At 43.3% G+C, this 11,922-nt stretch overlaps 2 protein-coding genes across 5 annotated transcripts in view; one reads left to right on the top strand and one right to left on the bottom strand.

Annotated features, from left to right (window-relative positions):
- ap3b1a (adaptor related protein complex 3 subunit beta 1a) overlaps nt 1-11,922 on the bottom strand; it is an 80,091-nt gene that overhangs the window by 13,013 nt on the left and 55,156 nt on the right. For all 4 annotated transcript variants that reach the window (XM_054756428.1, XM_054756429.1, XM_054756426.1 and 1 more), the window contains exons 23-25: nt 3,858-4,086; nt 2,210-2,294; nt 1,162-1,259 (exon numbers count right to left, since the gene is read on the bottom strand). In XM_054756428.1, the coding sequence (XP_054612403.1) occupies nt 1,162-1,259; nt 2,210-2,294; nt 3,858-4,086 (412 nt within the window). The remainder of the gene's footprint in view (nt 1-1,161; nt 1,260-2,209; nt 2,295-3,857; nt 4,087-11,922) is intronic.
- LOC129169741 (tripartite motif-containing protein 12A-like) lies at nt 9,133-11,115 on the top strand. Its single transcript, XM_054756431.1, has one exon. The coding sequence runs from the start codon at nt 9,349-9,351 to the stop codon at nt 10,642-10,644; it is 1,296 nt and encodes a 431-aa protein (XP_054612406.1). The 5' UTR covers nt 9,133-9,348; the 3' UTR covers nt 10,645-11,115.

Raw genomic sequence — 11,922 nt, 5'->3', positions numbered from 1 at the left:
TTCATTCATTAAAGTCACTAAGATTTTAACAAGTGTAAAAAGAAGAACTGTAAGATGACTGTACAGTATAGTACCCTACAGTATGTGACTTGTTTGTAATTACAATTAACATTTGAACATTGTTAGCTGCCATACAAGTGTACAAATAAGTACTGCAAGATTATCTTATAGGACTCCTAGTAATCCTTGAATGACAATTGAGTAATATTGGAGAAATAAGCACTGGAAGATTATCTTATTGTATTTCATTTATTGTTAATTCTTTCATGAAAATTCATTCATTCATTCATAACATTATTAGCTGCCATATGTGTAAAGTGTAAAAATAAGTGCAGTAGGATGAACTTATAGTATTCTTACAGTACAGAGCTTGTTTTTAGTCCTTCAAATAATTCATTATAATGAATGAACATCAGTATTTTAGTATTATTAGCTTTTTAGTATTATTAGTGTACAAATAAGCACTGCAAGATGGTACTGGTGGTACACTGGAATTTTGAATTGTTTAATTAAAAGGAGTAATATTTTATTATTATCTAGCATGCAAGTGTGAAAATAGGTACTATCAGATCATCTTACAGTATTTATTTCATTTAAAATGAGTAAGATTTGAACATTATTAGCTATAAGTACTGTTGAAGTGCTGGAAGATGAAACTATTCCATGAGTCATACAATACTGCAAGATGATCTTATAGTACTTATTTTTAACTTGCATGGCAGCTAATGTTAAAATGTTACTAATTGTAATGAAATCATTAATTACTATATGTTTTTTATATTAAGGTTATTTCTTTATTTTAGGTTTTTTCTGCTTCTATGGTTATCATCACACTTTTCCCTCATTGCCATCGCTGGTCGCCGTCTGTGGCAGCCTCACAAACAAAGAAGAAGCTAAAGACTTCCTGAAGATGTTACCCAAGCTGAAGTCTCACGAGAGTTGGGGACGTCACGCGAGATGAGTGATGAGGATGGGATTGAACGCCTTCGTTTAACGCTGTTATTTTTCATCAATACACGAGTGAACAAATAAAAGTATTAAGCTCTTCCATGTAAAGAATTCCTTATGAAAAATTCAGATTTATGGAGGTTGCCAGATATTTTGGTAGCAAATAAAAAAAAGTGTCAGCTTTGTGGCTGACGGTAGCAAGTGGAGAGATACCTTGCTCCTTGCAGAAGTCCTGCTCCGTGAGGCTGCAGGGCATCAGCAGCTCCCCGACTGCAGGCTGGATGAAAACGCAGAACCGGTCCTCTTTGGTGCTGAGGGACATAAAGTGTACATTGTACTGGCATCTAGACGCAGCTCTTCCCACACAAACATCACCTTTGCTTTTCTGTTCTGGACGGATCCATTCCTGCGTCCCAGGCAGATTTTCTGATAAGGTTATCGATCGACTGAACAGTGTGCGATTCTGGCCCGGGCCTCGATTATTGGAGGAATAATTGTTATCTCAGGGAAGCGGGGATCAATTGTTGCTGATGTCTCAAGTGGGAATGCTGGCACAGGGGGCGAGCCGGGGAGGGGTAGGACAGAATGAAAGTGTGGACGGGGGAAGGGAAAAAAAAGTCACAAGAGGTCAACTAGATTATCACTCGGACCTCAGACAATCCTGGACATGTCCTTGTAACTGCACGACAGAAGTGCAGGTGGCGCTACTGTGCCTTACAAAGTTGAAACTACTCAACCTGCACTTTTAACCTGACCTGCACCAAAATGGAAGGGTTTCGTCTAAAATGCACAATATATTTTCCTTTTTTCCCCCCAAATGATAACTTCCTGCTTCTCAAGACTGATAACTTTTTTAATATCTACTTTTTCAATTTAGATGTGAGTGTAGTTTGTGCACACTTGGAGGCAACTGTACCTGTTGATTTGTCCTCATCAAATATCATGCCTACATGACTACTAGCACACCACTATTATCAGGAGAGTATCACCCGCACAGTACGGGTAGTCTCACCTCATTCGAGCGTTTTTTTGTAAATGATCAGTTACCTGCGCTATTTTTAAAGTTATCGGATCTATCGGTATGACCTCGTAATTCCTTCACATCGGTCCAATGATTATCCTGCACCCCTAGCTTCTTCCTTCACATGCGTGCGTTTATTTTTCTGCAAACCCCAACTATCCAACTAAATAAGCAGCAAACGACATAACATAACCAAGGTACTGAATGAGAAAACTCTGACGTGATGTCGGCGGGTTTTACCACAGCTCAAAGTTGGCCGCCTGCGTGGAGTCGCTGAAGTCGACGCCCATGGAAACCGTCACGGAGGCCTCTGGCTCCAAACGCTCTGTAGGGGAGAAGAGATGGAGGTGAGGGATTGGGGAGGAGGGGCAAGATAATGAGGGACAAGTGCAGTGTGTGCACAGCGTGAGGAGGGGCGGGGCAAAGGTAGTGAGGGCGGCAGCGGAGCGGAACAGATGTGCATCGTCGCTGCTTGTGTTTTCTGGCTAGAAAGGCAAGGCCAACCAGCGTGTGAGAAATCCTACCCTTCAACACACACACACACACACACGCGCACACACACGCGCACACACACGCGCACACACACGCGCACACACAGGTGCTGTTTCCAGGACAACAAGCTCATGATGCATCAGCATCGTGGGGATGAGGCGCGACAGAAGCGTTGAAAGAATGAAGCCGAAACAATGCTGAGGGTAGTAGAAAATAGTTACGTAGTGCGCGTGTCACGCTGCTACACTTGCACGCACTTTGCCTCCGCATTGTCCCGCAAACTGCCGTGGCAATACGTGTCATTTATTTATTAATAGCACGCCTGAAAAGTGTGAAGACTAGTTTGCGCACGGTTGCATTCTGTTCGCACATGAATTATGACAATAGTACGCGCTGCGCGCATTGCTCCCGTTTGCGTATGCATTGTCGCCACCGCTTCCCGCATCCGTAAAGCAGTCCTGGCATTTGATGCCGACACCACGCATCAGCAATTCCTCTATTTGCAGTGGGCCTACAAGATGCTGACGCACATGCAATGAGGACAGTAAGTCTATATTTTCTCGCAGCTGCAGGTAGAGAATGTGCAAAGAGCAGGAAGGAGGCAATAAACTAGGAAAAAGCAGCACGGACGGTGTGGGAGAGGGAACTGCTGACTTTGGGCATTATGATGAGTTATTAACAGGAAATCCCAAGGAAGATGCAAGACACAACAGAAATGACCTGAGAACCCCAGCCCGACTTGCTCCAAGAGTTGATGGAAACGTTAAGCCATTCATGTGAATGAGACATGCTTTGATATGCACTGCCCGCATTGTTTGCACATCGGCTGCGCTGCGTTCACGACTACTTCACAGAACTTGCGTGTGCCGCAGATTTTGGACATTTGAAAATTTCCAGGCACAGTTTACACGTGCTTCACAACTGTTTACCACCAATTTATGCAAAACGACAGACCACTGCGGGCACAAAGTGCGTGCAAGAGTACACGAGGCTTCGCAAACACAACAGACATTTCCTCCCGCTTAACGAACTACACCGCCTGCATGAAGCCCGCCCGTAGCCATCCAAAGCCTCGCGTTTGCAGCACCTGGCCTCCATCTATTCTAAATCACCCGCCGTTCGCCTGCTCCGCTTCCTTCGATGGACGATCAATGAGCCACTGTGGGCTGCTTGGCACGCTGTGTGCACGTGCATGAAAGAAGCCATCATACGGCACAAAGTGTGTGTGTGTGTGTGTGTCCTGATTGATGCTAACTAGCGAGGATTAGCTGAGGTAATATTTGCAGTCTTGGCGCTGGGGAGACGCATCACAGTGCACAAAGAAAACATGGCCGTCTTTTGAGAGAATAGCTTCACTGCAACACACAAAATGAAGGCGATATTTTCTCACACTCACCCACGGTGTTGAAACAGTGAATTTTAAGGCTGGCGGGGCTCCTCTCCCCGATGTGGATCTCCTCCAGACTGCGGTCTGAGCAGTTGGTCAGCGTGACCTGCACTGCCACCATGCTGGGCTGGTACAGGCAGGGCTGCCTGGGGAAATGGTACTTGGCCGACAGGCCTTTCCCCGTCATGTGGTGGAGCAGCTCCAAGGTTTTCACCAGCCCGAAAGTAGGAGTTGCCACCTGCGTATAGGGTGGGGGCGTGGGGCGAGACAGAACATTGATTTGACAGAAGCACTCATCTGAATATTTGGCATCCAGGCACATGCATTACTCTCTCAGAAATGAAGGAAAATATCTACAAAGGCCACTTCTCCTTCCGCTGGTCACGAACAAATCTATTTGTCATTATTACTACGTGAGAAGCAAAGGAAAATATCTAAAAAGGCTACTTCCCCTTAAAACTTGAAAAATAATCCCTGGATTTTATCCTGGTCACTAACACGCAAGTTTATTACTACATGAAAAATGAAGGAAAATGTCTAAAAACGCCCCTTCCTAGTAAAAGTGGAAAAGCAGTGCTGGATCATATTCTGCTCACTAACAAACAATGGCATACCTCAGTAAAAAAGGAAGGAAAATGTCTAAAAAAGTGGAAAAAATAGTAGTCTTGTATCTAACCCCGGTCACCAACAATTCTATTACGGTACTATGGAAGAAATGAAGGAAAATGTCTAAAACGGTCAATTCCCATCAAAGGTTAAAAAATAATCCTTAGATTTTATCCTGGTCAGCAACAAACTATTGCATGACTCAGTAAAACAATTAGAAAAATGTCTAAAATGGGCCACTTCTCAACAAAAGTTGAAAGAAGAATCCCAGATGTTATCCTGTTTACTAACAAATAACTGCACAACTCAGTGAAAAATCAAGGAAAATGTCTAAAAAGGCCACTTTGCAGAAAAAAGTGGAAAAGTTCACCAATAGCTTTATTAGTACTGTATGTGAGAAATGAAGCAAAATGTCTACAAAGGTCACTTCCCGTCAAAAGTTGAAAAATAACCCCTGGATTTGATCCTGGTCAGTAACAAGCAAGTTTATTACTTCATGAGAATGAAGGAAAATGTCCAAAAAGGTCCCTTGCCTGCAAATGTGCAAAGGCACTTTGCTATCATGTCCTGTTCACTAACAAACTCAAACAGAAATGAAGGGAAATGTCTAAAAAGGCCACTTCCCATAAAAACTTTTTAAAAATCCCTGTCTTTTATCTTACTTAGGAACAAGAAATTTTATTACTACATGAGAAATGAAGAAAAGCGTCTAAACGGTCATTTCTATCAAAATACTAGATTATACTGGTTATACTGCTCATAAACAATTGCATTGCTAATTGCATTATAAAACATGGGAAATGTCTAAAAATAAAAAAAAGCAGCTTCCCATCAAAAGCTGAAAAATATCCTGGATGTTATACTGTTTGCTAATTAACAATTATATCACTCTGTCAAAAAGCAAGGAAAATGTCTAAAAAAGCCACTTCACAGCAAAGCGGAAAGAAAAATAAATAAAATCTAAATATGATATATAAATTAATTAGAACATTATAATGATAAATATATATAAAAGTAATACTTTTTTAGCCTCGACCAAGAGACCAAGAGACCAAGAGACCAGAGAAAGTCAACTGTAGGTGTGAAAGCAGACTGCAAATGTCACTAAAATAAAAGCTCAGCCGAGACTGCAGCACTTAGCATGGCCATGACACTCACAGAGAACCCACGTGCGTCCATGTGAGAGGAGGATGCCTTAATATGGTGCCAAAAAGCACAGCACCCAAGTGCAGTGGCAGGGTTGCCTTCTCCACCTGCCTTTTTACCTCTGGAAGGTAAAGAAAGTCCCAATTAAATAAGTGCCCTGGATTAATCTGCTTAGGTGGAAATGGACTGGGTGTTCAGTCCAAAGCAGACTGAGTCAAACTAATGAATAGAAACACAAGTGCCTGCATGCACCAAAGCCTCTCTCTTCGCTTGGAAAGAGACGGGCTTTTACCTTTTCAGCGGCAGGAAATTGCATTAAGCTGAGAAAACAGGGGAAGATGCGACGCATTTTCTCCAACAAATTTAAATCCTGTTACGCGACGCACTCAGCAGCGCCTCAGCTTTTCACTGTGGGAAATGATGTGCAATTAAGGTTTCTTTTTTACCCCACCACCTGCTTTTAACCCATCACAGGAGTGTAGGTGTGCAACGTCCTACATTGTCACAGCAGTGTAGGTTTGCAACGTCCCACATTGTCACAGGAGTGTAGGTGTGCAACGTCCCACATTGTCACAGGAGTGTAGGTGTGCAACGTCCCACATTGTCACAGGAGTGTAGGTTTGCAACATCCCACATTACTTAGCGGTGGACAAAGTAGGACTAGAAGCACAACACCCGATCCTACTCACAGAAAAAAGTTTGGGATGTTTGGCTTTGGTGTGAAATTTCAGGATGAGCCTAAAATGCTCTCAAACCTTTACAGGTGACCTTCATTCCACCTTGAATTGGCTGCTAATACAGTTAGCACTGGTATTTAAGCATCATGCTGTTCACATTTTCACCGTTCGTGACTTTTAAAGACATAAAGTACGGTACATACGAATGCAGGAACAGTCGCCATCACACTGCAACGATCTGTACTGTTTCTGTGCAAATTGCTAGCCATCCAGGTTAAGACGCTTGTCATAAATTGAATAGAGGCCAACGGCTGTGTATGGCAGGCAACCTTTTTGCGTAATCACCTCAACAGATAAAACAATACACTGTAGCTTGTACAATTCCTTCTCATGCACATTTGCAGCTGGGACACGGAGACACAGTCGCCCAGTCTCCCGAGGGCAACAAGAGACAGGCCCTCTGAAAACTAGCCCAAAGCAACAGGACACAAGCGATTTTTCAAAAAAACACGCTCAAAGTCGCTTCTAATAGATGTATCTGGCAACGCTAGCCGAGATGCTTCGTTTAGACGTCCGGAAAAATCAAACTTTCACACGTACTGAAAGGAGCTGCCATCTACTGGAGCATTTTGGGAGGCACACAGCATGTGGCCAACAACCACAGTGGAGAGTGCATATAAGCAGGAAGGTCACGCTGACAAAGTCAGATAGAGAAAAAGAAAGACAAAAAGACAGAAAGACAAACAGGAAGGAAGGAAGAAAGGGAGGTCAAGAGGGAGGTGGGTAGGTAGGTCGGTCGGTCTGTTGGTAATCTCAGAAGAGAAGTTGTGTGTGCCACTGAGTTGGGGGACAATGACTTCCAGTTCCGGACATTTGTGGGAATGATACGTTACGAAAACAGCTGGACTCACGTGGTGTATTAATAAGACACACGCCAAACAGAAAATGTACAAAAACTGAAGTCAAATTTTGGCGTACGTTTCCGACATTAACCAAACAATTGGCTAACGAGCATACGTGAACCGAGGTTCCGCTGTATTTCTTTGAACAGCTTCTGCTTGCAAACAGTGTGGCCAACTAGAGACTACGCAGAAGCATAAACCAACCTTTGCTGCTGCAAATGCTAATCATTTCATGTAACATAACTTCCTGTACTGCAGTAAAAGACTTGAGGCCAGAAGGGCAGGAAGTTGGTCCAAGAGTGGTCTCCAACTGGACTTCACAGCACCAAACAAACCCTCATGTGCAATGTGAGGAGGTGAGATGCCAGGAACATGTCAGCCTGTCATGTTGTTGTTCTGAATGTCAACACTCCCTTCACCTGATCTTTTATGTTGCAACTAAATAATAATAACTAAATAAGTTTATACTTATGAAAGTGGCTAACATGCTAACATGTACTATGATACGGCTAAGTTTGTTGAAATTGGCAACTGTGTCTCAGACCAAATGACTATGACCTGCGGGGTTCCGCAGGGGTCAATCCTGGGACCCCTATTGTCCAATCTGTACATGGTTCCTTTAGAGCAGCTAAAATGCAGCTGCAATGTGTCCTACCACAACTATGCAGACCACACTCACATCTACCTGTCACTGACGGACGGTGAACACGCTCCTGCAGATTGACTTTGTCACTGCATCAAACAGATCAGTGTGTGGATGCAAAACAACCTTCTCCAGCTAATCTCAGACAAAACAAAGAGAAAGGCTTATCACTCACCTTGAGACTCTTTCTCTAAAACCTAACCATCAAATCTAGGGGTAATAACAGACTGAGGCCTGAACTTTAACAGCCACATTAAATCAATAACAGTTTTTTACCACCTAAAAACATTGTCAAAATCAAGGGAATAGTGTCTAAGCCAGATTTCGAGAGACTAGTCCATGCCTTTGTCTCCAGCAGGCTAGACTACTGTAACGCCTTCTCACCGAGTGCTCTAAACGAGCTGTAAAACAGCTGCAGTACATACAGAATGCTGCTGCTCAAGTCCGGACTAGAACCAGGAAAAGCGACTATATTATTCCAGTACTCAGGTCTCTGCACAGGCTTCCTGTCACTCAGAGAATAGACTTTAAAACTGCACATCTCTGACATGTTAAAACCACTTAAACCATCTCAGGATCTGAGAAGCTCGGGGAGGGGTCAGGACTAAACACGGTGAGGCTGCGTTTCAGTTTAATGCTGCCAAAATCTGGAACAGTCTTCCAGAAGATGTTCAACAATCCTCAACTTTGGCAATGTTCAAATCCAGGTTGAAAACACTTCTATTCAACTGTGCATTCCACAACTCAAACTATTTGATCTTCATTTTTTTGTTTTAAGGAAAGATTTATGGACTTTTTTGTAATGATTTTAGAATGATTTTATGTTTAATGGAATGATTTCATATCGTGAGTTTACCCTTCTTTTCTTAAAGCACTTTGAATTACCTCGTGTATGAACTGTGCTCTGTAAATAAACTTGCCTTAAACCTGTGAAAATTGCTAAAAATGCTAGCAATGCTAACACACCGACTATTAGCATGCTAGCACCTAGCACAATTAGCTTATGAGACAACAAATGCTGGGGAGATGACTCCACAGAACACTATCACATCATTCTATAGTTAGGGAAGAATATACAATCCATATGGAAACACTTCCAACACGTCCTAAATATCTCCTTCTAAGCCCTCTTCACTCACAGACTGCTCTTCAAAAACAGTACAAGCATAGGAACACTTTGAAAGCATCAAGGCGGGGCTGGAATGAACGGTCTTATGACTTAGTAGAAGCAAAAAGCAACCTTTCCAGTTGAACCAGTTTACGTTCCATAACTCACTTCCTGTACTTCAGTACATTGCTTGCGTCCTGAAGGGAGGAAGCAGGTCTTCTGGTCTGATGGCACGAAAGTTGGACGCTGGTACAAGAGTGCTTTCCAACCGGACTTCAAAACTCCCTTCAGCTGCTGATTTTACGTTAGCATCTGGTCGATGATATTTATCCTTTTATACAACGGGCAGTGAGTGGCTCTCTTTGACTGCGACGCACAGCAGTTGCTTCTTCAAGGAGCTCGTGTCTTCAGAGGAAACATGGCTTTCTTTGAGGATCTCCAATGTCCTGCCTGCTTCAACATCTTTGAAGATCCTGTCATGCTGCCGTGCAGCCACAGCTTCTGTCGCTCGTGTGTAAAGAAATGGTGGAAGGGGAAAGAGGTCCGTTCATGTCTTGTCTGTATGGTGGAGTATAGATCCAAAAAATTAACTCCAAACTTGGTTCTGAGGAACGTGTGTGAAGCTTTTCTTATGGAATCCGAGGCCAGGTGCAGGTTGCACGATGAGAAACTGAAACTCTTCTGTTTGGACCATCAGCAGCCTGTGTGCCTCGTCTGCAGAGATGCAAAAATCCATGCTAACCACAAGTTCTCTCCTATCGGTGAAGTTGCAAAGGATCACAGAGAGGATCTCCAGAAAGACCTGCAGGCCATGCAGATAACGCTGGAAGAGTTAAGTAAGTGTAAAGACACCTTCATTAAACAAGCTGAGAACTTCAAGCTACAGAGGTTCCTGACTGAGAGTGAGATTAAGATAAAGTTTATGGAGCTTCACAACGTTCTGCAGGAGGAGGAGGAGGCCAGGTTGTCTGCTGTGAGAGAGGAAAAGCAGCAAAAGAGTCAGATCATCAAAGAGAAACTTGTGGAACTCAGCAGAGACATTGAAGCTCTCTCAGACGTGATCAAGAGCACAGAGAAGCAGCTGGCAGCTGACGACATTTCCTTCATGAACAACTACAAGGACGTGAAGACCAGAGTCCAGCAGCTGCCTGAGGAGTCCAAGCTGCTCCCAGGACCTCTGCTGGACATGGACAAACATCTGGACAAGCTCAAGTTCACCGTGTGGGGAAAACTTAAGGAGATGCTCTTCCCCAGTCCGGCCCTACTCAACATCAATCCAGTACTCAATCAGAAGATAAGCAGAGGATGGCATCCTCTCAACTTAAACAAGTGGTTTGCTGGTATGGATGCTGCTAGTTTGGAAGTGACACACGTCTGGAATATTGAGGTGGGAGACAACAAGGTCTGGGAAGTGGGGGTGCTGATTAAAGGGCGTCACAAAGCGTATAAATGTGGCATTAGATTTAGAGATGGGAAATACCAAAGGTTTAGTCCACGAGGTGAATCCTTGGATCTGTACGTCAAGGACAAACTGCAGAGGATCAGATTTTGTGTGGACGCGGACAAAGGAAGACTTTCATTCCATGATCATCTTACCAACACTCAAGTAGACACATATGACATTCCTTGGAGGTGGTTGTCTGTCAGCAGTAAAGAACTGTACCCTTACTTCAGCACAAAGGATGACATCCCTCTGAAAATGCTGGCAAAATAACTAGTAAAACATCAGTGATGTTCTGCTTTTCCACAAATATGGAAGTACACTGTAAATGAACACTGGGAAATGACACACCATAGAAGAAGACACCATCATGAACATGTCATGTGACTTTCCTCATGTAAACTTGTGTTTTCAGTGATGAATCTATCCATGATGCTTTGATATTTCCTTCATTGCAAGAGATGCTGTTGTACACGCAACAAAAATGTAAACGCAACACTTTTGTTTTTGCTCCCATTTTTTATGAGATGAACTCAAAGATCTAAAACTTTTTCGACATCCACAATATCACCATTCCTCTCAAATATTAGTGACAAATGTGTCTAAATGTGTGACAGTGAGCACTTCTCCGTTGCTGAGATCATCCATCACACCTCACAGGTGTGCCATATCAAGATGCTGATTAGGCACCATGATGAGTGCACAGGTGTGCCTTAGACTGCCCACAACAAAAGGCCACTCTGAAATGTGTAGTTTTGTTTTATTTTGGGTGGGGGGGTTAGGGTTACCGTTCATCCACACGCCATCTGCCCTGAACAGTGTAAACCAGGATTTCATCCGTGAAGAGAGCACCTCTCCAACGTGCCAGACGCCATCGAACGTGAGCATTTCCCCACTCAAGTTGGTTACGACGATGAACTGGACTCAGGTCGAGACCCCGATGAGGACGACGAGCGTGCGGATGAGCTTCCCTGAGACGGTTTCTGACAGTTTGTGCAGAAATTCTTTGGTTATGCAACCTGATTGTTTCAGCAGCTGTCCGAGGGGCTGGTCTCAGACTATCTTGGAGGTGAACATGCTGCATGTGGAGGTCCTGGGCTGGTGTGGTTACAGCATTTTAGCATGTTTTTAGCTATTTTTGTCGCTATAAACTTACATATATACTTCATACTAGGTGTTAGCATGAAACCTGTTAGGATGCAGGCAGTCCTTTCCTCATGGACATGATACCGACTGACACACAGACAAACTTTTGTATTAAAAAAAAATAAAAAATACAGGCTTCACTACCCATCTTAAAATTCACACTGGAGTTCGGACATGGAATCTGTGAGTTTTATCATTTTGTTTTTCTTAGGCAAATAAGCTAACCTAGCATGATGTTGCTGTTAAAATGTGAGTGTCATGCTATCAATGTAGCTATGCTAGTGCCAACAGTTAGCATGCTAGCACCAAACATGATTGCATGATTGAGTATCTGTGTAGATTTACACTAGGGAAACTTACTTACAAAAAAGTAAGACAGCGAGTTACCTTAGAATACTGAGAAAC

The sequence above is a fragment of the Dunckerocampus dactyliophorus genome, chromosome 17, assembly GCF_027744805.1.
Source record: "Dunckerocampus dactyliophorus isolate RoL2022-P2 chromosome 17, RoL_Ddac_1.1, whole genome shotgun sequence".
Taxonomy (NCBI): Eukaryota; Metazoa; Chordata; class Actinopteri; order Syngnathiformes; family Syngnathidae; genus Dunckerocampus; species Dunckerocampus dactyliophorus.
This window is presented reverse-complemented; position numbering and strand designations above follow the sequence as displayed.

Excerpts from the sequence above, each read along its gene's own strand:
- LOC129169741 (XM_054756431.1), top strand. The coding sequence starts at position 9,349 with ATGGCTTTCTTTGAGGATCTCCAATGTCCTGCCTGCTTCAACATCTTT.